This window comes from Loxodonta africana, chromosome 18, assembly GCF_030014295.1.
Source record: "Loxodonta africana isolate mLoxAfr1 chromosome 18, mLoxAfr1.hap2, whole genome shotgun sequence".
Classification (NCBI taxonomy): Eukaryota; Metazoa; Chordata; class Mammalia; order Proboscidea; family Elephantidae; genus Loxodonta; species Loxodonta africana.
Window position 1 is genome coordinate 34,240,872 of NC_087359.1, and position 27,160 is coordinate 34,268,031.

The window sequence follows — 27,160 nt, forward strand, 5'->3', positions numbered from 1 at the left end:
AGGCATCTCCAAGTCTTGAACCCCTCATTCACAACCACTACGCTCTCATCTTGTTTGTCTCCTTCCCCACCTGCTCAGGTATGAAGCGGCCACTGAGCCCATCTACCCCTGATGAGAAGGAGCCCCCCATATCTGGAGTTGTTGAGCGCCCCCCTCACCCCTCGGAACCACCGAAGCCCAAGCGGGAAAGAAAACGGCCATCGTACACACTCTGCGATGTCTGTAATATCCAGCTGAACTCAGCAGCCCAGGCCCAGGTGCACTGTGGGGGACGGGCCCACCAGAGGCGGCTTCGGCAGCTCAGCTTGGGGAAGACTCCCTCAGGGCCAGGTCAGTGTGGAGGGCACTGTTCCCACAAACTTTGTTCTGGGCCCCTGGAAAAGATCTCTCTGTCTGGGCCACTGTATGGGGCTCTGGGTCTGAGGCCTCCCTTTGTGGGGACTTTTTGGTCTGGCGTGCCCTCAATGGGGTCTTTGAGTCTGGGGCTCCCTCACCTACCCTATCAAATTTTGTTTTATACCCTGACAACCCTTCTTCGGGGTTTCTCTGGATCTGAGGGTCTCTAGGTCTGAGGCTTCCTCTTGAGGTCTTTTTGGGTCCTTCAGAAGCAGGAGATACAACAGCATTTCCTGTCTGGAGCCCCCTGGCAGGAATAGTCTTTCGGACAAGGGCTTCACCTGCGGGTACCCCAGGCTTCTGCTCTGTCTCTGACTGAGGGACCAGGGGAAGCCCCTCCTCCTTTGGCCACTGGACTCCTGGCCAGAGTTTCTGCCTGTGCCTGGTTGGGTTGACTTTCCAGAGGTTTGGCTACAAGTACTGGAGGGACAGCTGGCTGCAAGGCGGATTTCTGGGCAAAATGGGTGAATGCCTCCTTGAGAGTGATTCCAGCTGACAGCACATAAGGGCCATGGGGAGAATAAGAAGAGCCGGGCTGCTGCTGGCAGGGAGACAGATTCAGAACCTAGCCCAGTGTGGGTAGGTGGGGAGGGCTGAAACTTCCACCTGGCTTCTGGGGGCCACCACCGGAAACTCACCTTGCAGCCCCACCTTTAGATTTGCCCTTGGGCTGTACTCTGAACTCAAGTCTTCAGGACTGCCTGATCTTTTGGTGAATATTCATGGTGCATCCACTATGTTCTCTGCACCATGCTGGGGGCTGGAGATAAATAAGGCTCAGTCTCCCCCCCGCAAGGATGAATCTGTCTTTTGGGATGAGACCGACCATGGGACATCCTCCCACCCCTGTACAAGGGAGAAAGGGCGGTTCCACGGCGGGGGCGGGGGGGCTGTGGGGGTGGGGGGAGCCAGGACAGACCTCCTGAAGGAGGCGGGACATGGAACCTTGGGACATGGGCAAGGGGGAAGGGGTATTCCAGGCAGAGGTCATTGTACAGGCAACGGTCGGGGGAGTGCTCTGCTGGCCAGTACCAACTCCCTTCACCTAAGTGTGTGGGGCTGTACGCCAGCGTGTGACTCTCAACAAAAGTGTATCGGACTATATGGGTGCCTCTGGAATGTGTGTGTCTGTCTGTCTGGGTTCAAAAATCCCTCCTTAATTCAAATATTTATTGACAACCTACTAGGTGCAAGCCACTGTGTTGGGAGATCATATTTTTAAAGGGCATCCTCCCTGCCTGTCAGAAAAGAGTTGCCTAAATAACTACACATGCAAATAAGTTTACTCCAAGATAATTGCAGGCTTAATAGATGTGGGTACAGGTGCTGCGAGAAGTCAGAGGAGGGAGAGATGAATTCTCAGAAGTCAGGGGCCGCTATGGAGATGTGACATTGAAGCTGGGTCTTGGAGAGGGGACAGGGGATCCCAGGCAGGGAAAACAGTCTGAGCAAATGCACAGAGCCCTGAGAGCCCATGGCTTTCTGGGAGCAGCAGGCAGTGTGCTAGGCATGTGGCAGGCATGGTGGGAGGTGAGCAGGAGCTACTGTGAGGACTGTGCAGCCAGGCTGGGGGTTTGGCCTTTGTTCCAAGGGTGATTGTTACCGTTGAAGGGTTTTGAGCAGGGACAGTTTGTGTTCTCAGTATCTCTGTCAAGCAGGAGGTATGTGAGGATGGGGTGGAGGAAACAGATTCTGGAGCCTTTTCTGCAGCAGAACCTGCAAGACTTGGTGACTGATGGGAGGTGGGAGTGGAGGTGGCGGGGAGGAAGGTGCCAAGGACCCAGCTTAGGCAATACTTGGAGGGCAGTTCAGTTATCAGAGAGGGGGATGCTGAGAGGGAAGCAGGACAGCAGGGCCAGTGTTGGATGGGACAGGCCAGTTCTGTGGTCCAAGGATGTCATTGGGCCCTTGTGACACAGCCTTCTCAGGTCTCACTTCCCAGGCAATGGTCCCTGTGGTACAAGCCCCTCCCTCTCTACCATTCCCACCATGCCTGGGAGGTGTGAGGAGAAAAGGCCACAGTTCCAGAATGCCCTTGGGCAAAGACAGGCTATCCAGAGGGATGAGACATCCCTCACCTGGCTTCCTTTTCCCCACAGCCACCCTCCTCTGATTACTGGGTAGGTTTGGGGGGGTCACCAAGAGACATGATGCCTAGTACTTCAGTCCAGACCATTAAGTTGGACCTCTTTGTCCACTCAATCATCTGTCCATCCATTATCTATCTGTCCAATATTTTTTAAACCCCCGCCCAGCCCTGTGCATGCCCCCATGCAGGATGCTGGGATACTCCACTGAGTAGAACTGTGTGCCTGCCCTCCAGGCACTTACAATCTAGAGAAGGAGATAGCCAGGGATCCAGACCTTTACAGCAGTACATGCTAAGGGAAGTGACATGGAAGGATGACAGTTGTGCCTAGGGCAGGCGCGAGAGATCTTGGATTTCTGGGAACCCTGGCTTTTTGGGGTTCCCACCTGAGAACCTCCTCTCCATTGGCCTGGTTAATTCTGTGCCTACTCCGGGCCATGACCCCCCAATGCCCCTCCCCTTCACTGGATCTCTCCTGTCTCCTTGGCTCTCTGAGAGTCACCCCCAGCCAGAGGATGGACACCTAGCAACTGCCCCTGAGGTGGGGAAAGGGGTTGAGAGGGAGCACATAGGGGACCATCAGCCACCCGTAGTACCTCTCCTAGCTTTGCCCCTGGTGGAGACCCGGCCCACTGGCCAAGCTCTACATAGCTACAGCAAAGTTGAGAGCCGTTGGGTGTGGCTGACTGGGGCACCATCTGCAAAATGGGTGGGAGGGCACACTTACTTTCAGGGTCGTGGGGAGGCTTGAGGCTAGCTCTTGTGAGGAGCCCTTACCACTGCTTCGTTCCTGCACACCCACTGTCTGCACTCCATACCACATGAGGTCTCGGTCCTTTGCAGGTAGAAATGAGGGATCTGAGGAGCTGGGGGCAGGGACCACCCTGTCATGCCTGATCGAGACTCCCTCTCTGGGAGGCCTCCTGAACTGTCACTTTGATTAGGGGCCTGTGGAGCTGGCAGCTTCCACAGTGACAGCCGCTCACAGGCAGTGGGGCAGAGACCCTCTCCTGCTCATGTCCTTCAGGCTGTCTGTGGAGAAGGGGAGGGAGACGTGGAGGAGAGGGTGGCTCTTCTGTCTCTGAGCTTCCTTGCCAATGCCCTGGGTCAGAGCCCTCCTTGCTCAGAGACACAAAGCTCCTTGAATTCTCACCCCCTAGCCCTGAATGACTCTGTCACATGGGGTTGCTATGAGTCGGAATCGACTCCATGACACCTAACTACAAGAAGCTCTGAGTGAGCCTGGAACACCTTCAAGGGGCCATGGGATGGGGAAACAGCGAGTACCCGACACTTTCCCATTCCCCTCCTCCAAGTCCTCCCCCAACTTCCCCTGCCCACCCCATCTGTCTCCCACACAGGAGGCCCTTTCATTCTTCAGGAATGTGTCTGGAGCCATCTTTCATCGCCCCCTACCCCCCATCCCTCCTCCCAGATAGGTGTGGGCATCAGCACCGCTCCTATAAGGCTGAATTCAATGACCTTACTGACCATCTCACACACATACACCTAAACAACTCTGGATGTTTCTCAAACAACTGCAGAGAGAGAAAGCTCTCCTCGCTCAATGCTCCTAGCTCTAACCTCTGATGTGGATGTTGGACCAGCACCTGGGGTGATACCTGGACAGGAGCTGTTACCTACCCCAGCCCCAGGCCGGGCATCTGTTTAGGAGCTGAACTATTTACAAAGTCCTCCCACACTCTCATCTCATTCCCTCCTCATACAGCCATCCTGGGAGCTGATGATGGCGCTCATTCCTCATTTTACCAGTTAGGATATTAGGGCTCAGAGAGATTAGGGAACGTACCCAAGGCCACATAGCCTTGGTTCCAAATCTGGGCATTTCAGACTCTAAATCCCCCATCACAGGTCCTAGCCCCTCCCACCTGAGAACAACATACGTTAACGGAGGCTGAGCGCTAACTTTTGGGGAGTGGGGAGAGGCTGCCAGAGAAGGAAGGCAAGCTCTCAGGACAGATGACTGCCCAAGCGCTTCAGGGCCCTCGGCCACTGTTCTGCCCTGTACCTTGGTATCCTCAGCGGAAAAACGGGAATATGCCAGCCATCTCTGGCCTCCGCCCTTTTGCCTAGGCTGGCTAGGGAGGGGGAGGGGGCCTCTTAAAGCCATCTTGGCCCTCCTCCTGTCTGGTGGGACTGGCCCAGCCAACTAATTCAGAGTGCATACACCTCCTGTCCCCCTCATCCATTGCAGCATGAGACTGAAGGGGAGAGAAGGGGACTTCGGGAATGACTTAAGCTCTGGTTTACAGAAATGGCCAGGGAGGCCTTGGGTGGGGAGTGCAGGGTAGACACTAACGGGGACAGGAAAGCAGAGGTGGAGTCAGGCTCTAAAGCATTTCAGGGCAAAGATGGATGCGGCTGCAGCAGACTGTCCTATGCTTTTGGAGGATGGAGGGGTGAGGGAGAGGTCAAAGGGGAGCAGGCCAAGGCAGTCCCCTACCCGCACCTTCATCAGTCTTCCATCTCCTCTCCAAATCTTTGACTCCAGAAGCCTCTGGCTGCCTTCTGGGATCTGGAGATCAAAGACCTTGAGCTCAGGTCACGCCTGAGTCGCTAGTTTGATGAGCTCCTTCCTCACCCCCTACTCCCCGCAGGTGGATTAATTTCAGTCCCATCAGGAGGCCCCGGAAGTCCTCCAGCCTGTCCCCTATCTCTTTAGTGTCTCCCTGGGTTGCTGGTTCCTCCTCAGCACCCCCTACATTCCTGGTCTTTGGGTGCCTGTTTCAAAGAAACTGGGCTCCCCCCAAGGCCATTGGAAGTCCTTCTTGACGTCTAACCAGTGCCTCCTGCTGTTATTCTTGGCTCCTTAAGTGGCAGGTGATCAAAGTGTCCACACTCTCCCTGGACACCCACTACTCTCTCCCTAGTGTGAACCTGACCATCAGCATTACCGCCTCCCCAGCCCCAGGGACCACAAGGCAAGGCCTGGCCTGTCTGGGTAGAGAATTAGGGGGCTTAGCTCAAATCCCTGGCCCACAGAAGACAAAGATTCCATCTGTGTCTCTGGGTGGGTTAATTAGCTCTGGGCTTGAGTTTCCTTCCTCTCCCTGAACAAGCAACTCCTTCCCCCCAGAGCCCCTTCCTAACAAACCTGTTTTCAGGAGCTGCCGCTGCCAGCCCCTCCCTGAGACCTTCTTTGTGGCTGGGGCATTGGCTGCTCCCAGATTACAGGTTATTGTCTGGTGGAGACAGGATGCTGAGGGGTGGGGGCTAGCACTGGGACCCGGGCTTGGAATGTGAGACAGGATCCAGCTGTGGGCTGGCTGTCTCCTTTCCTCCTGTTCCACCCTCCTCCCAGCCACCAGGTGCTCAGGTGAGTAGCCAGCCAGCCAGTTTTCTGGAAGAGGAGGGGGAAAAAGAAAACAGAGGAGAAAGGACTGGGAGGGGGCAGAGGAGGGTGTCAGGGGTTCTAGCTGATCAGGTGAATGCCACCCCCCTTCCTGGCATTGTCCAGGGAACAAGTCCAAGGGTCCATGTACTGGACTGAGAGGGGCAGGGCACCTGTGCTCCCTTCTCCCACCACCATGGCCAGGGCTCTGTGATGAAGTAATAATACCCCTCTGAGCCTCAGTCTCCCCTTCAGTAAAATGAGGTAAATATAAGGGCATGGCGGGCAGAGGATGAGGAAGGCTGGACAGGAGAACAAGTGCTTCTGCTGCAGCCAGCCCAGAGGTGAGAGAGCTCAAGCTTTCCAGCAGGCAGAGAAGGGACTGCATCAGCTCCTTCCCTGGAGGTCCCTGTGGGCAAAGGCAACTCATCCCTTCAGTGTGAGAGGCAAGGACCTATCCAGAGTGGCGGTCACCTCCCCACTGTCACCCTCCTCCTCGTATCCATATTTGTCCCTTACTGCCATGCCTGGGGAGAAATCCCCTGGTCTTCCCACCTGTGGTTGAGATAGGGAACTGGGGAATGGGCAGTTCCTTCCTGGCAAGGGAGGCAGGGCCCAGGAACACTGCTTCCCAGGCAGGACCAGGAGTCCCTCCCTCTCACCCTCCCCTCCTGTCCTCACATTCCCTCTGTCACTCTCTGGCTGGGTTTCATTTGCTCCTCAGCGCTGCTCTGTGGTGCTTCAGAAGGCAGAGAATGCTCTTGGGTGAGTGCTGAGGACTGCTGAGCGGCAGGCGGTGGGGGGAGGGAACGACAAGGGGGCCAACTAGGGTGGTCCCCTCCCCTGTCCCCAGCCTTATCCTTTTCCTGTTATTGTTGGCCTTCAAAAGTCATCTGTTCGGAGGCTCCAACAGCCAGTCAACCCTTGGTACCTTTTCCCAGGTCTGGGACTGGGCAGGGAAGCCCTCACTCAGGCTGCCCACAAAGATGGGGTGGGGTGGCAGGAATGGTTGGGGAGCTGGAGGTCCACCGTGCAGAAATCAGGAGTGCTGTACATCTGGGCAGCAGTATGTCCAGGAAACCTGTGTCCCCTGGTTCTGGGTATCAAATTGCACCTTCGGCCCCCTCCTTAAAGCCTCCAAGGAGTGGGGGTTGGGGGGAGAGGTCCTAGGGAGCTGAAGAGGGAGTTGTTAGGGCAGCAGAGAGAGAAAGGAGCCGATAGGGAGACAGACAGAAATCAAGGTGGGCTCCAACATGAGGTCCAGGCACTGTGCTTGAGGTCAAGGCCAAAGTCCCTGGCATCACAGGGAGACAGACATCACGCTCTTCAAGGGCTGTTTTTGGGAATCCCTTTCATGGAAGCAAATGTCTGAGGCAGTGAGGCCGGGTCTTCCTCCAGCATTGGAGGGGCCTGGAACATCAGCACAACCCGTGAGTGCTGAACAACCCGGAAGGGAGTTGGGGTGCTGGAGAATGTGGGCTAACAGTGGGTCCTGGTCCGACCCTCCCCCTCCTCACCTTTGGCTCTCCTTCTCTCCTGGATTCCCATTTTATTGGCAGAGTTTTGGTTTTATCTGTGACAGAAATGGCAGCTTTCTATTATTTGAAAAGTGTGTGTGTCTGTGTACCTCTGGGAGGAACCCAGCATCTGCCTCTATGACTTTGTCTGCCCATGTGTGAGAGTCAGACCGATAGACACACTCTAAGTTTGTCTCTATGAGCTTGTGTACGTGTCAGATGCATTTACTTTTATACAGGAAGTGTGTGCACACCCTAGGTCTGGGCATTTGTGTCTGTATATGATCCTGTGTATATACTTCTCTCTTTGGAAGGTGTGCACGCTGCACAGTGATCATTTTCCATTGTCTATGCATAGACATATACAGGGTCTGCGTGTCCCTGTGCACTGTTCCCTCGGGGCATATATAATCTGAGTGTGTCTTTGTTGCTCTTGCCAGCTGTGTGTACATGCGTGCTCGTGCGTAGCCTCTGGGCCAGTGTGGGTATTTGCCTCTCTCTGCCTGGGTACCACCTCCGTATGTGCACAGATCAGATGGTCTAACCATGGGAATGTGTGTGTGCCTTGGCATCTGTGACTGGGGCCTCAGTGTGTGTGTGTGTGTGTGTGTGTGTGTGTATGCATCATTTCCAGTCATGGCAAAATAGCAGGATGCTGTTCTCCCAAATCCTCTGCCTTGGGGCTGCAGTCATGGTGATATTTCAGGAGACACCTGCTCTGTGCCCCCACCCCAGCCTCGGTTAGACCTCTGGAGGTGGCTCCTTTTGTTCATATGTTTGACTGGAGTCAACAACCAGCCCTCCTGAGGCAGCCATCCACTGAGCTGAGGGTCCCACTGTGGACCCCTGGCCAGGGTTGGGGAGGGACTACTCTGCAGCAAGATGTCATGAGAGAAGACCCCCCCACCTGACCCTTTTGGGGGTGCAGACTTCTAGACCTGTCAGCCTGTCCAGTGCTGTCCTGGGGCAGGTGTGGAGGCTGAGATGTCTCCCCTCATTTGTGTGTAGCCGGGAGCCAAGTGGCAACACGTGTGTGTGCATGTGCTGTGATTTGGGGGCTATCCCAGCGGCGTGTGCACTTCCAACTTCTCAATGTAGCTCTGCCGCCCACTGCTGGAATGCCCTTCCCCTTGTACAGTTTCGCTCACCCTCTTGTGAAGCCTAAGTGACTCCACCGCAGTCCTTTAGCTAACTGCTGGCTCCTGCGTGATGCTGAAGCACTTTGTTCAGAACTCTGAGTTCTTGGGAGACTGTAACCTCCCAAGCACTCTACCTGTTTGCCTCTCACTGACCGTGAGCTCCTCTAGGACCGCGGGATAATGGGATGCGTGAAGGCACTCGTGTACCTCCAGCTCCCGGGGAAACCTCTTTCCTGCGGTTTATCCTCAGTCGTTCCTGCTGCAGCGCAGGCAGTGGGAGGAGGCTGCTGGTGATGCCCGGTAAGCGCGCGGGGTGCGAGCTGCGGCAGGTGGGCGCGGCCAGGTGAGCTCCGTCTGGGGCACCGCCCGCCCCGCCCCGCCCCGCCCCGCCCCGCCCGCCCGCGACCCCGGTCTGCGCCGGCTGCTGGCGCCTCTTCGCCCCGGTTACCGCTAGTGGCTGCTGTCGCTCAGCGGAGCCCAAAGAGACCGCGGCCAGAGCGTCCACCACCCAAGATGGTGGCTTCCGTGTCTCCGTGAGTGTGTGTGGGGCGGGGAGAGCCCAGGCGGGCTGGAAGCCGGGGCGGGGCGCCCCCTCCCGGAGCTTCTGGGCAGGGGGCAGGGGGCAGGCGACACGGGACCAGGGGCCCTGCGGGTGGGGCGGGGGCTGCAGAGTGGAGGCCCCGTGCCTCTGCGGGACCGATCCGAGGGCTCCTCCTTCACGCGCCCCCCAGAGGAAGTTCCCCAGTCCTCCTGTCCCAACCCCCGGGAGGATGGGCGAGGGGGTACAAGGGAGCCCCAACCTCACCCGGGCTGCCAGAGGAAGAGGTGCCCCACCCCTGCTTGGGTCTGGAGCATGGACTTCTCCGAGTGGGGTCCTGTTGGAGCCCAAAGGAGCCGGGGGAGGAGGCTGGGAACCACGATCCTGGGGCCAAATACATATACTGGGTTTGAGGTTTATATGCTGGGGTGGGCGTGGGAGGACTAGACCACTACACAGTCATCCCAGGGGTCTCTCAAGTTGCTCCACTTCTGTCTAGCTGGCCAGGGTGTGGAAAGGTGTGCAGACCTGAGTTAGTGACAAGTGTATCCTCGCGGTCACCCTTGGTCACAACTGAATCAACATAACCAGTTGCCATAGAGTTGATTCTAACTCATGGGGACCCCACGTGTGTCAGACAGAGTAGGACTGTGCTCCATAGGGTTTTCGCTGGCTGACTTTTTAGAAGTCGATCACCAGGCCTTTTTTCTGAGGTGCCTCTGGGGTGGTCCTCCAACCTTGTGGTTAGCAGCTGAGCACATTAACCTTTTGTTCCACCCAGAGACTCCAGACCAACATAATCATGATTTACATCCCACCCCACCCAGCCTGGTCCCCCTCAGGTTAGGGTGGGGGGAATGTCAGTGGATTCTGACCTGTTTTTTAAGAGCATGTCATCCAATAGAACTTTCTGGAATGATGTAAATACTCTATATCTGTGCTGTCCAATACATGTGGCTAGTGGCTACCATATTGGACAGTGCCGTTTTAGAATCATCGCCTTCCCATATCCATACCTACTTTCTTGCTCTTTCATCAAAAACGCCCTAGGTTTGAGACTCATTTTATTCCCCTGCAGAATGTAGCAGGATAGCCAGCTTCTGGGTAGGCAGAAAGGGTCTGACAAGCTTCCAGAAGGGTGTCACCCTGGGCTTGCGCCCCTTCCCATTCTTAGGTCCTGTGGATGGTGGGCTGGACAAGGTCACAGAATCACAGGCTCTTGGGAGGAAATGATGTCAAAGGCAGCTGTTTTAAGCACCCAACAGGTGCCCAAGCGCCCACTCCATTGCTTTCTCTATACTTAGAGCTTACTCTTCCTTAATCATTCATTTTCCAAATTTTATGGAGCACCTGCTGGGTACCAGGCACTGTGCCCAGCTCTGGGGTTCAGACATAAACAAGGTAGTTACCTTTCTGGCTCTCAGAGGATGTACATTTTAGGGAAAGAGAGACAGCCAGGCAACAGAGCTGTACAGAAAAAAGGAGAGATTTGTGAACTATGGGGAGTGCAAGAGAGGGAACGAATAGGGGATGGTGACAGAAAAGAAGAGAAGGGGGACTTCTGGGAAGGATAGTCTGGGAAGATTCCTCTGAAGAGAGGACCCTTAAGCTAAGACCAGAGGGGAAATGGAATAGGACAGCATGTGCAAAGGGCCTGGGGAGGAGGCCAGTATAGCTGGAAGGAGAAGGAAGCTCAAGTGGTCACTGGAGCAGCCAGTAAGGCCCAGGCATTAGGCAGAATCTTGCAGGCCTTGAAAGGGACTCTGGTGCTGGCCTTAGATCAAAAGTTAAGCAGATTAGTGACCTCATCTAGTACATTTTAAAAAGCCCCCTCTGGCTTCTGGGAACTAAATGGCTCCAAGAGGGCTAAGAGTGGAAACCTTTAATTCATTAGGAAGCAACTGATCTAGTCCAGGCAAGAGATGAAGGCAGCCTGGATGAGGATGATGGCCATGGTATGGAGAGAAGGGATGAGTTAGAGGTAGGTGTTGGAGGTGGAACCAACAGGACCTGTGGATGGAATAGGTCCTAGGAGTGAGAGACAGTGGGGGTTGAAGAAACGGTTTCTGGCTGGAGCACCTGGGCAGGTAGAGCATATTTTGCAGGAACAGATTGAGAGTTCCATTTGGACAAGTCAGGAAGGTGGTTGGATGGAGAGGCACGGTGCCCAGGGGAGTGGCCCAGTCTGGGGTTATACATGTGAGAGTAGTCAGCACAGATGGCTCTGAAATTCTTGGGCAGCTTGAGGTTGGGAAGAAGAAGAGGAGACGACATTGGAGGCTGAGGTGTGGCTAAGAAGGAGAAGGCAAAGCAGAGGATGTGGGGCTGTCCCTGGGAATCCACTCATCTCTCATCTGCCCTCATTTTACCACCCACTGCATGCCAGGCCTCATTTAGGGTGCTGTACCGGAGGGACAAGACAGCCACTGCTTCCTCAGAGTTCAGAAACAGGAAGTTTTTCATATAGCAAAATTCATCCTTTTATTCTTTTAAACAACCAGCTCTTACTGAGAGGCACCTACATGTCCAGCCCTGTACAGTCACTAAAACAAAAAAGCCAAACCAGTTGCTGTCAAGTCGATTTCGACCCATGCTAACCCCATGTGTGCAGACTAGAATTGCACTCCATAGGGTTTTTCAGGCTGTGACCTTTCCAAAGCAGATCTCCAAGACTTTCTTCTGAGTAGCCTCTGGGGTAAACAGACAAATGTGATCTTGGCCTTCCAGGAGCCAAGTGCAGAGATACATAGAGAATCCCTGTGTTCACCATATTGTGTCACTACGAGTTATGCACAGGAAATTACTGGAGACCAGAGGATGAGTACCAGCCCAGGGTGAAGGGATCAGGGAGGCAGAGGGGCTGCCTGAACTGCTCTCCAGGAATGAACCGAATTCGGTTAGGGAAAGAGGAGGCACAGAGGGTGAAGGCAGGAACGAGGGTAACAGCCCGGTATGGGTGGAATGGGAAGCCTTTGGAGTTGGCAGAGCAGACGGGAGTGGCTGGGGGCTCTGGGGTACTCAGAGGCTGGGGAGGGTCTTGTTGCTTCACAGTGAAGTTGGTAGACTTAAGCAGTGGGGCACCATGGAAGAGATGAAGCAAGGGAGTGACGTAGCTGGATTGGTGTTTGAACTTGCTCTCTCTGGCTGCTGGGTGGAGACAAATTTGGGGAATGAGACGTCTGCCAGCTGGTGGGAGAGGGGTGGTCAGGACAGGGTCTCAGGGTAGCCTTTGGGGTCAGGAGAACTTGGATTCTCATTCTGCCTCAGCCACGTACAAGTTGTGGAATCTCGGTTAAGTCACTTGGAGTCGCTAAGTCTCAGTTTTCTCCTCTCCAAATTGAGGATAAGTCCTCCCTCCCAGAGGACTTGCAAGAGTACCGTAGTCCTTGGGTTATGAATGCCCGACTTATGTACAACTGGTAGTTAGGAACCAACCCAGTAAAGGGTATTATATTAAAAACTCGACGTACATACAATGGTTTGTAATAACAAATGGGTGCTACTTTGTGACATGTATCAAAACATTATTATTATTGTATAATTATGTTAAAGATGTTTTAGTGTACCTGGAAGTGTTTCTTTAATTTTTTTTTTTAATGTATAAAAAGGTACAGTATGTACTAAATACTAAGACAAGCATTTGACTAACTGATGTTAGATACTAACCATACCTAACTGTTCCAACTTACACACAAATTTGGCTTAAAGACAGATTTAGGAACGGAATGCCTCATAATCCGGGGACTGCATGTAATTTCTCTCCTCATGGAATCATTGTCAAGTACTTGGCATAGGGTCCAGCTCGCTCATGCTGATAAATGGTTGTTGTTATTAGGTGTAGAGAGGAGGGGACAGATTTGAGAGAGAATTAGGAGATGGAGTTGGCAGGTTTGGGTCAGTAGCTGGACATGGCCTTCCGGTCCTGAATTGCTTGGGGTGGGGGCCTAGGGGAATGGCAGTGGGAGTGAGGTGAAGAGTAACCAGCAAACTGCCTTCCGCCCAAGCACCTCTCAGTTCTAGGTACCCCCTCACAGAACCACACTAAGGTGTGCATGAATGGTGAGTGTATGTGTGTGTGTGTGTGTGTGTGTGTGTGTGTTTAAGGAGGACCCCTCCAAAGAAAACAAATTCCAGTTCCTGTCCTGAGGCTCTGGAAGCAGTTCAGCTTAGTGCTACCTTCCTTCTGGTGGAATTCATGACAATGGGCAGAAGCGACCAGCTATCCCTTGGGCTAGAGGCAGGAGGTCTGAGTTTTAGTCCTGATTCAGCCACAAATTATTTTTAAGGCCTGAGAACCACTGTCTGTCTCCAGGACTCAGTTTTCCCATCTATAGAGTGTGGTTGCATAGATGGTGCCTAGTCCTTCTCCAGCTCTGACATTTTCAAGTTCTGAGCTGCTTCAGCAGTCAAAGCCAATGTCCTGGATGGAAAGAGACCCTCAGAGGGGGCGGGGTCCCCATTCCTCCATAGTAAAAAAAAAAATTTTTTTTTTTTTAAGAGTATTGGATAATTCACTATGGTCTTTTGCATGACTCCGCCCACTCCCAATAGCCCCTGCCCCATTGAGTCCAGTCCATCCTTGAGCTGGGGAGGGCTCAGTAGGCAGTGTGAACCGTATCACCCAACCCTAAACTGGACACCCTAACACCTCTCCCTTGTCTCTTTCATCTCTAGTCCCCCACCGGTGGAGCAGAAATAAGCTTTCCTGAATAAGTTAGATGGATGGTCCCCGTTAGCCTGGCGGGCTGCCCCCCTCCTGCCTTCCCACCACCTCCCCTTGCATAGGGAGGTGCCTCTGTGTGTGGGGGAGCCTGGGGAGACAAGAGAATTTGGGTGGGGGCTGGAGGTCCTCTGCCCAACAAGCAGGAATGGTGCCCCCTGGGAAGAAACCAGCTGGAGAGGCCTCCAACTCCAACAAAAAGTGCAAGCGTTATTTCAACGAGCACTGGAAAGAGGAGTTTACCTGGCTGGACTTTGACTACGAGCGGAAGCTGATGTTTTGCCTCGAGTGTCGCCAGGCCCTGGTGCGGAACAAGCATGGCAAAGCCGAGAACGCCTTCACTGTGGGCACTGACAACTTCCAGCGCCATGCCCTGCTGCGCCATGTGACCTCGGGAGCCCACCGCCAGGCTCTGGCCGTCAACCAGGGCCAGCCCACTTTCGAGGGCCAGGCTGAGGGAGGAGGGGCCTACCCAGGCCTGGTTTCCACCTCCACCTCTAGGGGCGTCAAGGTGGAGGTGGACCCCTCCAAAGTGGCTGTGCTGACCACCGTGTACTGCATGGCCAAGGAGGATGTGCCCGATGACCGCTGCTCTGCCCTGCTGGAGCTACAGAGATTCAACCTATGCCAGGCACTGCTGGGCACCGAGCACCACAATCATTACAGCCCCAGGAGGGTGAGGGATATGCAGGTGGGTGGCAGCCAGAGGCATGGGGAGGGCTTGGGGAGGGAGGTCATTGAGCCAAGTGGGCACAGCCCCAGCATGCCAGCCCTGCCCACCATGGGCCAGGGCACTTCATTCATGCCTCAACCCATCAGGGCCTTCACTGAGGGCCTTCTAGGTGCCAGGTCCTGGGCCAACTGTTGGGGATATAACAGTGATAAGGCCAGAGAAGGCCCTGTCCTCAGGGGCAAAGGGATACTCCCCTTACTACCTAGGCCAGAGGTTGCAAACTGGTGGCCCGGGGGCATAATTGGCCCACAGATGTGTTTTATTGATTCTCATAATGTTTTTTAAAAACTTAAATCAGTTTCAAACTTGAAAAATCAGGAGATTTTGTAGAAAAGTCCGGATTTGTGACTTCCACTGAAAAGCTGTAAGGAGCCATGGTGACACAAGAGTTTACCACTCAGCAAACCAAAAGGTTGATGATTCGAACCCACCTAGAGGCTTTGTGGGAGAAAGACCTGTCAATCTGCTCTCATAAAGATTACAGCCTAGAAAACCTTATGGGGCAGTTCTACTCTGTCACATGGGGTCGCTATAAGTCAAAATCGACTCAACGGCACCTAACAACAACAACTGAGAAGCTAGGCTACCATGCCTTTATGGCAAGAAGTGGTGGAGTTGGAAAGCAGGACATGGGCTTGCCAGGGTCTTCACCATCCCCTGTGGTTCCACTTTATGCTCAGTGTCACCTACACGGCCCTTGGAGGCATGCAAGTTGAAGTTTCTGTCCTAGGTACCAGCTGTGTGGGTCCTGGGGGGCTGGGGTAGGAGCAGGGGGCTGATCTTATCCTACAGAGAAATGACAGTGATTACACAGCCGGGACCCTGCATAACTGGTCAGGAGTTGGGAATAAATGTGTCAATCAGTTAACCCCCAACCTGGGTAGTGGAGTATGAATACCAGGAATAAGGCAGACTCTGGGGTGATGCTATAGAAAAACACAATGAAAAACTAGCCTTCCTAGAGCACTTTATGATTCATAAAGCACTTTTACATTTATGAGCTCATTTGAGCCTCACCACAACCCTGTGAGGAGATTGGGGCAGGTATTATTAGCCTGATTTTGAAGCTAAGGAAACTGAGGCTTAGAGAGGTGAAGTGACTTGCCCAAGGTCACACAGCCAGCAAATAGCAAAGCCACTACCCTGCACTCCTTGCCTCCCCCTCCAGAACAAGCCTAACTCTGTCCTCCCTCCCTTTCTCTCCCTGGCTGCCCTAGGTGGCCATTGCCAGTGTCTTGCACACGGAGGACTGTCAGCGCCTGAGGGCATCCCCATATGTGGGGCTGGTGCTGGATGAGACGAAGGACTGGCCTGAGTCCCACAGTCTGGCCCTGTTTGCCACTTCAGTGTCCCCCTGCGATGGCCAGCCTGCCACCACCTTTCTGGGCAGTGTGGAGCTACAGGAGGGTGAGGCCACTGCTGGTCACCTCCTGGACATCCTGCAGGCTTTCGGTGTGCCCGCACCCAAGCTGGCCTGGCTCAGCTCCAGCCTCCCCAGTGACCGCCTAAGCAGTGTGGGCCTGCAGCTCCGGGCTGCCTGCCCACTGCTTACTGAACTACACTGCCTCCCTGGCCGGACAGACCCCAAGCCCCCTTCCTACCTGGGTGAATATGAAAGCATACTGGATGCTCTATTCCGCCTGCACGGTGGCCCTAGTTCCCACATGGTCCCTGAGCTCCGGGCTGCACTGGACCTTGCAGCTATTGACTTGGCAGGGCCACGGACAGTGCCCTGGGCCTCAGCACTGCCCATCGTGGAAGCAGTGGCTGAGGCCTGGCCTCGTCTGGTGCCCACATTGGAGGCTGCAGCCCCAGCCTCTCCCACTGCTGGGGCGCTGGCCCTTGCTCTTCGCCAGTTCACCTTCATGGCCTTCACCCACTTGCTGCTGGACGCTCTGCCCTCTGTGCAGAAGCTCGCACTTGTCTTGCAGCCAGAGGAGCCAGACTTGGCCTTGCTGCAGCCCCTAGTGATGGCGACCGCTGCCTCCCTCCAAGCACAACGCAGCTCAGGTGGGGCCCGCCTCCAGGGCTTCCTTCAGGAACTGGCGACTTCAGGCCCCGAAGGGGGTGAGAGTCGCTGCACCTACCGCGGTGTGGAGCTGGCCGGCTACTCCGAGGCCGCTGTCCGGGGCTTCGACCGGCTGCGGGGGGCCTTCCTGGACTCCATGCGGACAGGACTGCGGGACTCCTACCCCGGGCCAGCGCTGGACGCCGTGGCCGCCTTTGCTGCCGTCTTCGACCCCCGGCGCTACCCACAGGCGCCGGAGGAGCTGGTCACTCACGGCGAGGGGGCGCTACGCCTGCTGCTGCGCGCCTTCGCGCCCGCAGTGGTGCGCCAGCGCGCGCTGGGTGACTTTGCGCTCTTCAAGCGCGTGGTGTGCAGCCTTGGGCGGCTAGGGCCGCGGGCGCTTTGCGCCAAGCTGGCATGCACGCACTCCGAGCTGCATGAGCTCTTCCCGGACTTCGCAGCTCTCGCCGCACTGGCCTTGGCCCTGCCCGCGGGCGCCGGCCTCCTTGACAAGGTCGGCCGCAGCCGGGAGCTGCGGTGGTGGGGGCCGGCGGGGGCCGGGGAAGGCCGCAGTGGCCAAGTGGTGAAGATCGCTGTGGACGGGCCCCCGCTGCAAGAGTTTGACTTTGCGCTGGCCATAGAGTTCCTAGAGAGTGGGTGGGGGAAGGGGCTCCTGGGGTCGCAGCTCATGTGAGGAGGCCCACTTTTTTCTCAATCCAGCCAGTCTGGGGCCCTGGGCACCCTATGGGCCAAGCCAGGCTTGACCGTGATGTTGCTCCCAGGCTGACCTACTAACTGTGGCTTCCCAGATGTTTGAGGCCTCCCGTCCACCTTCCCCGGGCTTCCTCTGCTCCATGCTAACCCTATCTTGTGGACTGTGAAGAGGAACCTGGGCAAGTAGGCAGAGATGCTGGGGTCTGGGGCCCCCTAAATGGCTCCTGTTCTCTCCAAAGTTTGGTGAGGAGTAGCCCATCCTTTCCCCTTCTGGTCTTGGTCCAAGTTTTGACTCTAGAAGAGTTCAGTCTTGGCTAGAAGGAGTAAAACTGGGTCCTGGGAAGTGGCAGTTTGAGGGGCAGAGAATGGGTCCTTCGCTGTTATTTAGCCCCACTCCTGGCAGTATCTCTTCTCTTCAGATATGACTGGGGAACTGGGACCTTCCTTATTCACTCTTGACACACAGCACAGCACCCCCTCTGCACATAAACAGTTCAAGGGCACAGCTGTGGAGACAGTGGTGGCCTCCTTCCTTCCACCCCCACAGGCTGCCTGATGGCCTTTCTGTATGTGGCCGTGTAGATAGACATAAATATTTAAATGTAAAATAAATCTATCCTACCTTTCGTAGTGTTAACACACAAAAATCTCAAAGGACTTCTTTTGGTTTTGAAATGACATGGTCTAAAAAAGTCCCAAATGGACTAAATTTCTAGTTTTTGTTCTTAAAGTCTGGTGGCTCTCCAAGTTCCTGGCCCTCCCCTGCCCTTGCCTTGAAGACCAAAGACTCCAGAACCACAGAGCTGTACCTCAGGGCCTGACCCAGGACTTTTGGAGGGGTTTTGCCTCCTTGGGAAAGCAATTGGGGCTTCCCTAGAGCTGGGGGGACACTCTCTTTCAGATTCTCGTGGTCTTCCCACCCCCTCCTGTCAGCCCTGACTATGAATGGTGTGGAGATCAGGAGAGGGGATAGAGAGTGAGAGAGGAGGGCAGTAGCCTGTCCCCAAGCATCCTGGGTTTGGTTTTAATTTACAATAAAGTGAAAACCCAGTGCATCTTGCAGTCTCCATGGTGATATGTGTGTCAGGGCCCTGCCCTGGCTCCTTTGCCCCCTCCTGTGGCCAGACTCCCTTTGGGGGTTAATTTCAGCCATTCTGCTGCCTCTATAAGTGGGGAAGGGTATTTCGCTTGGACTGGGAGCCTTGCCCTGTGGATGCTGCCTCTGGTTCCCCAGCTATGAGGAGAAAAAAAAAAAAAAGCCTGGCGGATTCAAACTGCTGACTTTCTGGTTAGGAGCCATAGCACTTAACCACTACACCATCAGGATGATGGAAATAGGCTATAGGGCCCAGGGGCCCCTTGCCCCGGGCTTGGGTGGGCTACTTTGTGAAGAGGGAAACAGGAGTTTCTGCCCTGGCTCCACACCCAAGAAGCCCATCAGCCTCTTGCTCTGGCTGCGGAGGTAGAAGAGGGCCCTGTGGCTCCCCGTTTCAGACCCTACCCTTCTTCCTCCTGCAGCAGGCCTGGCCTCCAGCACCCCCAACCCCCTGCTGGCCTCCCTGCCCCTGCCGGCCCGGCCTCTGCAGCCCCCGCTGGACTTCAAGCACTTGCTCGCCTTCCACTTCAATGGTGCAGCCCCGCTCAGTCTCTTCCCCAACTTCAGCACGGTACGGGATGGACTGGTGGGTGGGGGGCGCACAGCTGAACTGGTGGGTGGGCAGGGCAAGTGGACTCCGAGGGTCTGGTTCTCTGCAACTGGGTCTCTCCAGGAATTCATTCTCCAGCATCCCTGCGAGTGACTAGATGTTCCCCCAACAAGGACCTTTGGAACCAGCTCTTCCCTAGGCTAGGGAACAAAAATGGCGTCGCCTCCAACACCACAGCTACTGGTCCCGTGGGGCCTGTACAATCTAGTTTCACTTGAGTTTTGTATAGGGACAGCTATGGATGATCTCTGTGCGTCTGTGTGCAGCTTGGGTGTGCCTTCCTGTTTTAGTTTATGTCTGTGTAGGTCTCTGTTATTTGTGAATGTGTGTCAGTGTGTTGATGTCCAGCGTGTGTGTTTGTAAACAATTCTTACGTGTCTGTGTATCTGAGAGTTCTTCATGTCTCTGTGTGTGTGTACTATGTTTGCGTTTGGTATCTGACCTCTGAAGTGTGTTTTGGTGTGGTTTGGGGGACAACGAGTGTGTCTGTGGTTGTGTGCTGCCATTTGTGTGACAGGAGCCTGTGTATCTTTCTACGTGTCTCTGATTTGTAACTGTACCTGTAAACTTACGTGCTGTGTCTGTATACTAGTCTATGCATTTCCGTATGTGTATGTGTGTGAATGACAAGTGTAGGAAACCCTGGTGGCATAGTCATTACGGCTGCTAACCAAAAGGTTGGCAGTTCAAATCCGCCAGGTGCTCCTTGGAAACTCTATAGGGCACTTCTACTCTGTCCTATAGGGTTGCTATGAGTCAGAATCGACTCGACAGCAATGGGTTTGTCTTTTTTTTTTAATGTGGGTGAATGACAAGTATAGTGAGTACGAATTTTACTCCACTACGTAATTTCGAAAAATCAGATTTAATCATTGGTGAGCCCTACACTATCCTGATAAGCTGGTCAGAAATTCCACCTTGGTTACCGTTAGGAATTCCTCCCTCCCCACTCTTCAGAGTTGTGCAGAAGTGCTGAAGAGTCTTACTTGGTCCAGGATGTTTGGGAAGGGACCTACGATCTTTGGTCCCACCTGTTACCTGTTGACATATTCACTCTTCCAGGGTGTGGTCCCTCAAGGGTGAGGGAAACCACTGTTGTCCTAACGTGCTGGGAGCCTACAGGCCATTCCCTCTGAGGTTCTGTTCCCAGCCCCACCTGCCCTGGTACTGTGAGGGTTAGCACCTCTTCCTGTGTTCAGGGAAGTTTCCAAAACCATGCTGTTCTCCAAGCCTCTGAAGTCTTCTCATGGGAAGTTTTGGCGAGTTTCTCTTATAAGCCTAGACAACTTCTGCTTTTGGCCCAACCACCCAGGCCCCTGAGAAAGGGAGCTTGGTTTGATAGAATAAACAAATTTGTTCCCGTAGGAAAAAGCGCCACAAATTCATGTTCCAAAGGAAGAGTCCTGCTACTCAGGGAAGCCTTGGCCTCTACTCGCTGCCCCTCACAACCCCCTCCCCCAGCCACTCTCCCCAGAGAAGTCTTTGGAAGCCTCCGGCCCCTGGTTTCCCTGTCCAGGCAGAGCTGATAAAACAGGACGTACAGCCCACAGGTCCCAGCACAGAGGCTGCAATATGGGAAAGGAAACTCCAACAAAGAGGGGGTTCTTTGTCTCTCCCCCAAGTCTCTGTTCCAATAGTTGTGATTCTTGTGAATGAGGAAAAAAAAAACAAAACAAAACATAACGAGACAGTCCAGAGGGGCAGCGAGAGATGTCAAGGTGACCACCAGCACCTGCTAGATCATGGAGGTCACCCTGGCCATCCCCCTGCCTTCAAGCAGAAGCCCGGCCTGCCAGATAATGGAGCTCAGTCAGCCAGAGAAGGGCTGTGTCTTTTTCTGTGTCTAACACCCACAAGGATGGGAAAGTTCTTCCTAGAGTCTGTCCACAGTCGCTCCTCAATAGTCTTTAGTTTTGAGCATTTTGTACTGCCCCTTCCTTCCCAGAGTAGACTCCAGAGTTATTGTGGCCTCCCACCTCCTTCGCAGATGGACCCAGTCCAGAAAGCTGTCATCAGCCACACATTTGGGGTCCCCTCCCCTCTGAAGAAGAAGCTCTTCATTTCCTGTAACATCTGTCACCTGAGGTTCAACTCAGCGGTGAGAGGGGGTGGTGAAAGCAGGTCTGGGGAGGGGATTGGGCAGGAAAAGGGCTGGAGACCAGGGTTCCAGGGTCTCATTGGGAAGAATCAGTGGGAGGTGGGAGAGGGTGCCTGTATTTTCTATCCTGGTCACTGAAGAGATGGTCCTGGTCCTTTAACCACCCCATTCTTCTCTTTTCTTGGGATTCCTCTATCCTATTCCTCCATCCCTGCTGCCCAGCTCTAGTCCCTCTAGGATTCCCTTTCCTTATCTTATGCCTCTCTGTATGTTCTGGATCCTTCTGTAGAAGAGGAGACTACCTTTGCCCACTCTGGCTCCTGGTCTGAGACCACCTGGTATTCAGTAGAGTTCTCAGAGCACCTGAGAGCTTACAGAATGTTTGTCGTGCCCATCATCTTAGTTCTCATGACACATCTGTGAGGTATTATCATTCCCATTTTTCAGTTGAGGTAACCAAGCCTCAGTGAGGTTAAGTGACTTGCTTAAGGCCACACAGCTGGTGAGCAGCAGCGCTGGGATTTGAGCCCAGGCCTGAGTACTTTCTACCACAGCCTGCCCCTAGGTAGTGGAGGAGCCTCATTTGGGCCTCCCAGGGAAGGTTTGCCTTTTGTCCAGACAACTCTGGGTTTTGGGGGAGATGCCCTCAGCAGACTTGCTGTGGTCAAAGGATCCAGGAAGGGACTTGTTGTAGGGTTAAAAACACCACAAAGTTTAACAGTAAAGCAAAAAGAAAGCTTTATTCAGCATACATTCAAAGAGGCAAAAACAGTAAATGAACAAGCATGCTGCCAGAGCCATGTCTGCCCAAATCCAAGGAAATTTCCAGAATAGACAAAAGTGGGAAAACGAACAAGTATGTTGCTAGAGCCATGTCTGCCCGAGTCCAAAGAATATTACAGAACTGGCAAAAGTGGGAAAAGGGACAAGCATGCTGCCAGAGCCATGTCTGTCTGAGTCCAAGGAAATATTACAGAATAGTCAAGAATGGGAAAATGGACAAGCATGCTGCTAGAGCCACATTGGAGGAATCTTCTTACAGAGTCACCGGTATAGGTATATATTAACATTACAAATGGACAAAACCATTGAGAGCTTCACCTTTTCTCAGATTGGCTAGAAATCCTACATCTTGAATTGTCTTTCTTAACGATCATTGGTACAGGTTTCAGTAACAACAGTCGGGAGGGTCTTCACTGGCCCAACAAATCTCCCTATTCACTAAATGCTAACAGAAAAAGATAAGAGTGGAAAGTCTTTTGTGCTACGTTTTATGATTTCTTTATGTGAAAGTTTCCCTAAAAGATGTTTCCCAAGATTATCCTAGCTATTTTCTTTATACCTCAGGGCCCAGTTGGTATGTCCTTGTGAGTCCTTTTAAGTTCAGTTCCAGCTGGGTCACGTTTTAGGACAGGGGATAATGGCTCCAATATTATCTCCTAAATCAGACTGCAGGGACCCAGAGGGAGGTGGGCTAGGAAGTAGCAAGCAGGGACCCTTGATCGAAGGAGGGAGGACACTGACAGGCTAGATTTTGGGGTTCCCTCCAGGCTATCAGATTACAGCAGTTATGAGAAAGATGGACAGAGAGATGACTGCTTTAGGAGAGGTACTATGCCTTCATGCTGGGCCCCTGGCACAGTGCTTAAACCAAAAACCAAAACAAACCAGTTGCCATCAAGTCGATTCTGACTCATAACGACCCTACAGAGAGCTGCCCCATAGAGTTTCCAAGGAGCGTCCAGCGGATTTGAACTACTGACCTTTTGGTTAGCAGCCGTAGCACTTAACCACTATGCCACTAGGGTTTCTAGCACAGTGCTTGGCAAACAGCAAATGCTCAATAACTATTAGTTGAAAAAATGGGCAAAGGGATGAATGTTTTGGGGTGCACATACCCCAGGGTATGAGGACTGCTCTGTTTTCTCCATTCGTTTATTTGTAAACGCGTAACTAACAGTGACTGAGCACCTACTGTAGACGCTAGGCACTTGTCATTCATGTTCCTATTTAATTCTCTTAACTCTATGTGGCCGGTATTGTCACCGCAAAGTTTACAGGTAAGGAAACTGAGGCTTAGAGAGGTGAACTGATTTGCTCAAATATATGCAGCTAGTAAGTGGCTGAGTGAGAATGTGAAGCCAGAGGCTGCTTCCCTTGGAGCTAATGTATGAGAAGGCATTCTGTCAGCGTCAAAGCCAACACATGCTGCGATGATGATGATGGCAGCCACAGAGACTCCCCCTGTGTGGCCTGAGCCCCGCCTCCCTCTGACCTGGCCCCAGGCCAGAGCTGGCACATGGATGAGGCACGTGGACTCAGTGAATGAATGGTGACACCATACCCTTCCCTCCCCAGAACCAGGCTGAAGCACATTATAAAGGCCACAAACACGCCAGAAAAGTCAAGGCTGTCGAGGCCGCCAAAAGCAAGCAGAAGCCGCAAACCCTGGCCCGGGATGGGGCAGTGGTGTCCCCAGCCCCAACTCCAGCCAGTGGGGCCCCCAGAGAGCTGCAGAGCACAGGTCAGTTCTGGACTCTTCTCTACCCTCTCCCTCTCCAAATCTGGTTTCTGATGAGTGGTTGAGATTTCTACTTATTACTTTTGCTTGGGTTGAAGTGTTCCACACATACAGGAAAGGCACAGGTCAATGGACTTCCCCAATCAGAATATGCCCAGATCACGAAACAGCCTGGTACCAGCACCCTAGAAGCCCCCTTGGGCTCCTTTCCAGGCACCACCCCTCCCACAGGGTAACCACGATCCTGACTTTTCTCAGCAAAGATCCGCTTCACCTGGTTTTGGTGAATCATGCAGTGTGTAGGCTTTTGCTGTTTGGCTGTTTTTGTACCTCATTATGGGTGTAAGATTCAGCCACGTTGTTGCGTATAGCTGGCTTGTTCTTTTCCATTGCTGCATCGTATCCCATCGCATGAACATACCACTATTTTTATCTGTTCTCCTGCTGATGGACATTTGGGTAGTTTCCAGTTTTATGTGGTTATGAATAGTGCTGCTGGGAAGATTCTACTACGTGTCTTTTGGGTAATTCTGCTTATTGAACAATTAGGAAATAACTGTAGAATATCAGGACTACAAGGGCTTTGTGAGACCGCCTGTTCAACTTTATGATTTCAGATGGGGAAACCGAGGCCCAAAGAGGCCCAAGTCTGCCCATTGAGTTGGTGGGAGAGTTGGGTGTGGAATTTGGCACAGGTCATTCCAACACCAGGGAGCCTTCACTCTGCCATGCCACCCCCATCATGTCAGTGTTAAAGTCATGGTCTCAAGAATCCACTTGGGGCCCTGCACTCTTACTTAATGTCTCCCATCTCCCCAGCAGCCCCTGCAGCCCCTTCTCCAGGTCCCCCACTCCAATCACCACTGATTCTGGACCCCATGCCCAGGGAGCCAACCCACTCAAACCTCTTGGATGCTGCCTCCTCTTCCTCTCCTTCCTCCTGCCCACCCTGCTCCCCAGAACCTGGGCGAGAGGCCCCAGGGCCTGAGCCAGCGGCAGCTGCAGCAGGAAGCAGTGTGAATGGGGAGGGCAGGACCGAGAAGGGGCGCCTCTACTGCCCCACGTGTAAGGTGACAGTGAACTCCACCTCCCAGTTACAGGCTCACAACACAGGTACGTGCTCCCCACCAGCCAGTGTCCGGGGGGGAGGACAGGGGCAGGGAGACTCACCCTCCCCAGGTGTGGGCAGGCTTGAGTTCCTGGGCACTTTCCTCAAGGGCCTGGCAACGCAAGTATTGTGCTCAGCTGTTCTTGAGTGGGCATTCCTGGGTCTCCTCCGTAATCCCTGGGGAGGGGGAATTGGGAAGAGAAGCCTGGGGCAGCAAGAACTGAAGGTCACTAAACCTCTGGAGGGTCACTCCAGAGACAGCAGGAGATGCCGGCTCCATCTCCCCTTAGGCCAGAACCAGGGAAGGGATGGACACTGGAGCAAAGGGGAAGCCACCCAGTCACACTACAAAGGCCCTTCTCGGGGGAGGCTGGCACAAAATGGGAGAAGCTTGGGAGAACCTTGTGGAGACACGATGAGAAATCTCACTGGGTAGAGAGGATGGGCATGCAGCGCAGCTGCCAGGTGTATGGGACAGCCAAGCTGTGCCAGTTTGGAGGGGGTCTCTGCGGCCCTTACTCCCCTTTGTGGGTGCTGACAGGCCGTCTTTTTCCCTCCCCCCAGGAGCTAAGCATCGGTGGATGGTGGAAGGCCAGCGAGAGGCTCCCCACAGGGGCCGGGGCCGCCCAGTGCCCCGCAGAGGGGCCGGACACAAGGCCAAGCGTGTGACAGGGGTCCGAGGGGGTCGGCAGGGCCCCAACCCCCATTTCCACTGTGCTCTCTGCCAGCTCCAGGTCAACTCAGAGACTCAACTCAAGCAGGTGAAAGAAGCGAGATGGGACTGGAGCTGGAGGAGGGATGAGGGGTGTGCAGGCCTGGAGATGAAGCCTGAGAGAAGATGGGGGTAGGGGCAGAGCAGAGAGGCACTGGAGGAAGAGGGGTGAGGCTAGTTGGGTGGGGACTCCTTGAGGGCAAAGACCAAGCGCCACCTCTCCTTCCCAGGGCCTACCCGGGGCGAGTACCCAGTAAGTGCGTTCAATACGTGAATTACGGGTAGAGGAAAGGTGAGGTAGAAGTCAGGATAGTTTTGGGGTCCCTGGACTTCCTCATCCTGTTCCTAGTCTGTCTGTCTTGTCTATCCATCAGCACATGAGCAGCAAGAGGCACAAAGACCGCCTGGCTGGGAAACCCCCCAAAACCTCTAGCCAGCACAGCAAGCTACAGAAGCACGCAGCGCTGGCCGTGAGTATCCTCAAGGTATCTGTCTCCAGGGTACACAGCTGGGACCTGGGTCAAAAACAGAGAGGAAGGCTCAGTTGGGGGACTTCGGGGTGAGACAGGAAGGAAGCCACTCCCTTGGGGGCTGCCTGGGCAGGCAAAGAGCTGGGGCTCAGTTTTTGGCTGTCGTGGGATCTGCCCTGAGGAATTTCCGGGGAGGTGGGCTGGGGTAGTAAACTTAGGGGCAGGAGCAAGGGGTGGGTGGGCATCTCCTGGAGACCATCTCCACTCCTCCCCCCATATTCTCCTCCCTCTGGGCAGGAAGACAGGTGGTGGAGAAAGCCCTTTGGAATGGATGTTTGGGGGTGGGAAGGAGGAGGATTTAGATTTGGAACCCTAAAAGGCACGTTTTCCCTGTGGCAAAAAGCCCAAGGATGGTGCTCAGGGACTGGTGGTATTTCTGGGGTCAGGGACTGTGTCTGTTTCTTTCCCTTCTTTGTAGTCAAAACTGGCCTTGCAGAAGCAACTCACCAAGACGCTGGCAGCCCGCTTCCTGCCCAGTCCACTCCCCACCGCGGCTGCCATCTGTGCCCTGCCAGGGCCCTTAGCCCTGCGGCCTGCCCCTACCACAGCCACTACCCTCTTCCCAGCTCCGATCCTGGGCCCAGCTCTGTTCCGTACCCCAACAGGAGCCATCCGCCCTGCCACAGGACCCATCGTCTTCGCCCCCTATTAGCCCTCCTGGGGAGGCCAGGGCTGACTTCCCTGCAACTGGTCACCCAGGCTCCTCCTCACCCCCAGAGGGCCTTTGTTTCTACACCTACAGTCTAGCAGGTCCTGCCCAAAAAGGAAGAGCTGGACTAGTTTGAAGGGCAGGAACCCCTCACTTCCTGTCTGAACTGGGGATTAAGTCAGTATCCCCTGGTCTCAAGACCATCCCCAACCTCCTAGGGGTAGTCCTGGATACCCCTGCATTTTCCAGCCCGGTTTCCGGTTTCCAGGGAGCTGACTGATAATTCTCAAAGATCTATGCAAAATCCCTGCCCCAGCCTCACGGTGCTCTCATCTAAGCCCTAAACCCATGTGCCTCTCCCAGCCTGGGGACAGTCTCTGACCTCCATTTCCATGCTGGGGAGGAGGCCCTGGATTCTCTGGAGAATCACTGGAGATGAGATTGGGTCTCAAGCTGGTCTGAGTTCAGGGCTATCCGGAACAAGGTGATCATGGGAACGTGGGGGGACTGTGGAGGAGAAAGGGAAAGCTCGAAGCCCTCTGGCCAAGCAGTGCTCAGGTGCGCCGGAGGCTGGGGCTGAAAGCTTTTGGGGGCCTCATCTGGTTTAACTGGATGGGGTTAGGACAGGGA

General features: G+C 54.2%; 2 protein-coding genes across 4 annotated transcripts; both read left to right on the forward strand.

Annotated features, from left to right (window-relative positions):
* The first annotated feature begins 80 nt into the window (after nucleotides 1-80).
* ZNF385C (zinc finger protein 385C) lies at nucleotides 81-26,702 on the forward strand. 2 transcript variants are annotated; one of them, XM_064271083.1, is made up of 8 exons: nucleotides 81-330; nucleotides 18,725-18,873; nucleotides 20,900-21,010; nucleotides 23,369-23,534; nucleotides 24,351-24,644; nucleotides 25,204-25,400; nucleotides 25,726-25,836; nucleotides 26,300-26,702. In XM_064271083.1, the coding sequence occupies exons 1-8, from the start codon at nucleotides 81-83 to the stop codon at nucleotides 26,531-26,533; spliced, it is 1,512 nt and encodes a 503-aa protein (XP_064127153.1). In that variant the 3' UTR covers nucleotides 26,534-26,702. The 2 variants fall into 2 exon arrangements, with proteins under 2 accessions (XP_064127153.1, XP_064127154.1); XM_064271084.1 differs by having other exon boundaries at nucleotides 24,354-24,644.
* On the forward strand, nucleotides 8,970-18,403 carry C18H17orf113 (chromosome 18 C17orf113 homolog). 2 transcript variants are annotated; one of them, XM_023553696.2, is made up of 3 exons: nucleotides 8,970-9,026; nucleotides 13,706-14,442; nucleotides 15,702-18,403. In XM_023553696.2, the coding sequence occupies exons 2-3, from the start codon at nucleotides 13,900-13,902 to the stop codon at nucleotides 17,184-17,186; spliced, it is 2,028 nt and encodes a 675-aa protein (XP_023409464.1). In that variant the 5' UTR covers nucleotides 8,970-9,026; nucleotides 13,706-13,899; the 3' UTR covers nucleotides 17,187-18,403. The 2 variants fall into 2 exon arrangements, with proteins under 2 accessions (XP_023409464.1, XP_064127150.1); XM_064271080.1 differs by lacking the exon at nucleotides 8,970-9,026 and having other exon boundaries at nucleotides 9,179-14,442.
* Nucleotides 26,703-27,160: the final 458 nt, after the last annotated feature.

Excerpts from the sequence above, each read along its gene's own strand:
- ZNF385C (XM_064271083.1), top strand. The coding sequence starts at position 81 with ATGAAGCGGCCACTGAGCCCATCTACCCCTGATGAGAAGGAGCCCCCC. Across the intron at positions 24,645-25,203 it reads GTTACAGGCTCACAACACAG|GAGCTAAGCATCGGTGGATG; the intron begins GTACGTGCTCCC and ends CCCTCCCCCCAG. Across the intron at positions 25,837-26,299 it reads TGGCCGTGAGTATCCTCAAG|TCAAAACTGGCCTTGCAGAA; the intron begins GTATCTGTCTCC and ends CCTTCTTTGTAG.
- C18H17orf113 (XM_023553696.2), top strand. The coding sequence starts at position 13,900 with ATGGTGCCCCCTGGGAAGAAACCAGCTGGAGAGGCCTCCAACTCCAAC. Across the intron at positions 14,443-15,701 it reads GGAGGGTGAGGGATATGCAG|GTGGCCATTGCCAGTGTCTT; the intron begins GTGGGTGGCAGC and ends TGGCTGCCCTAG.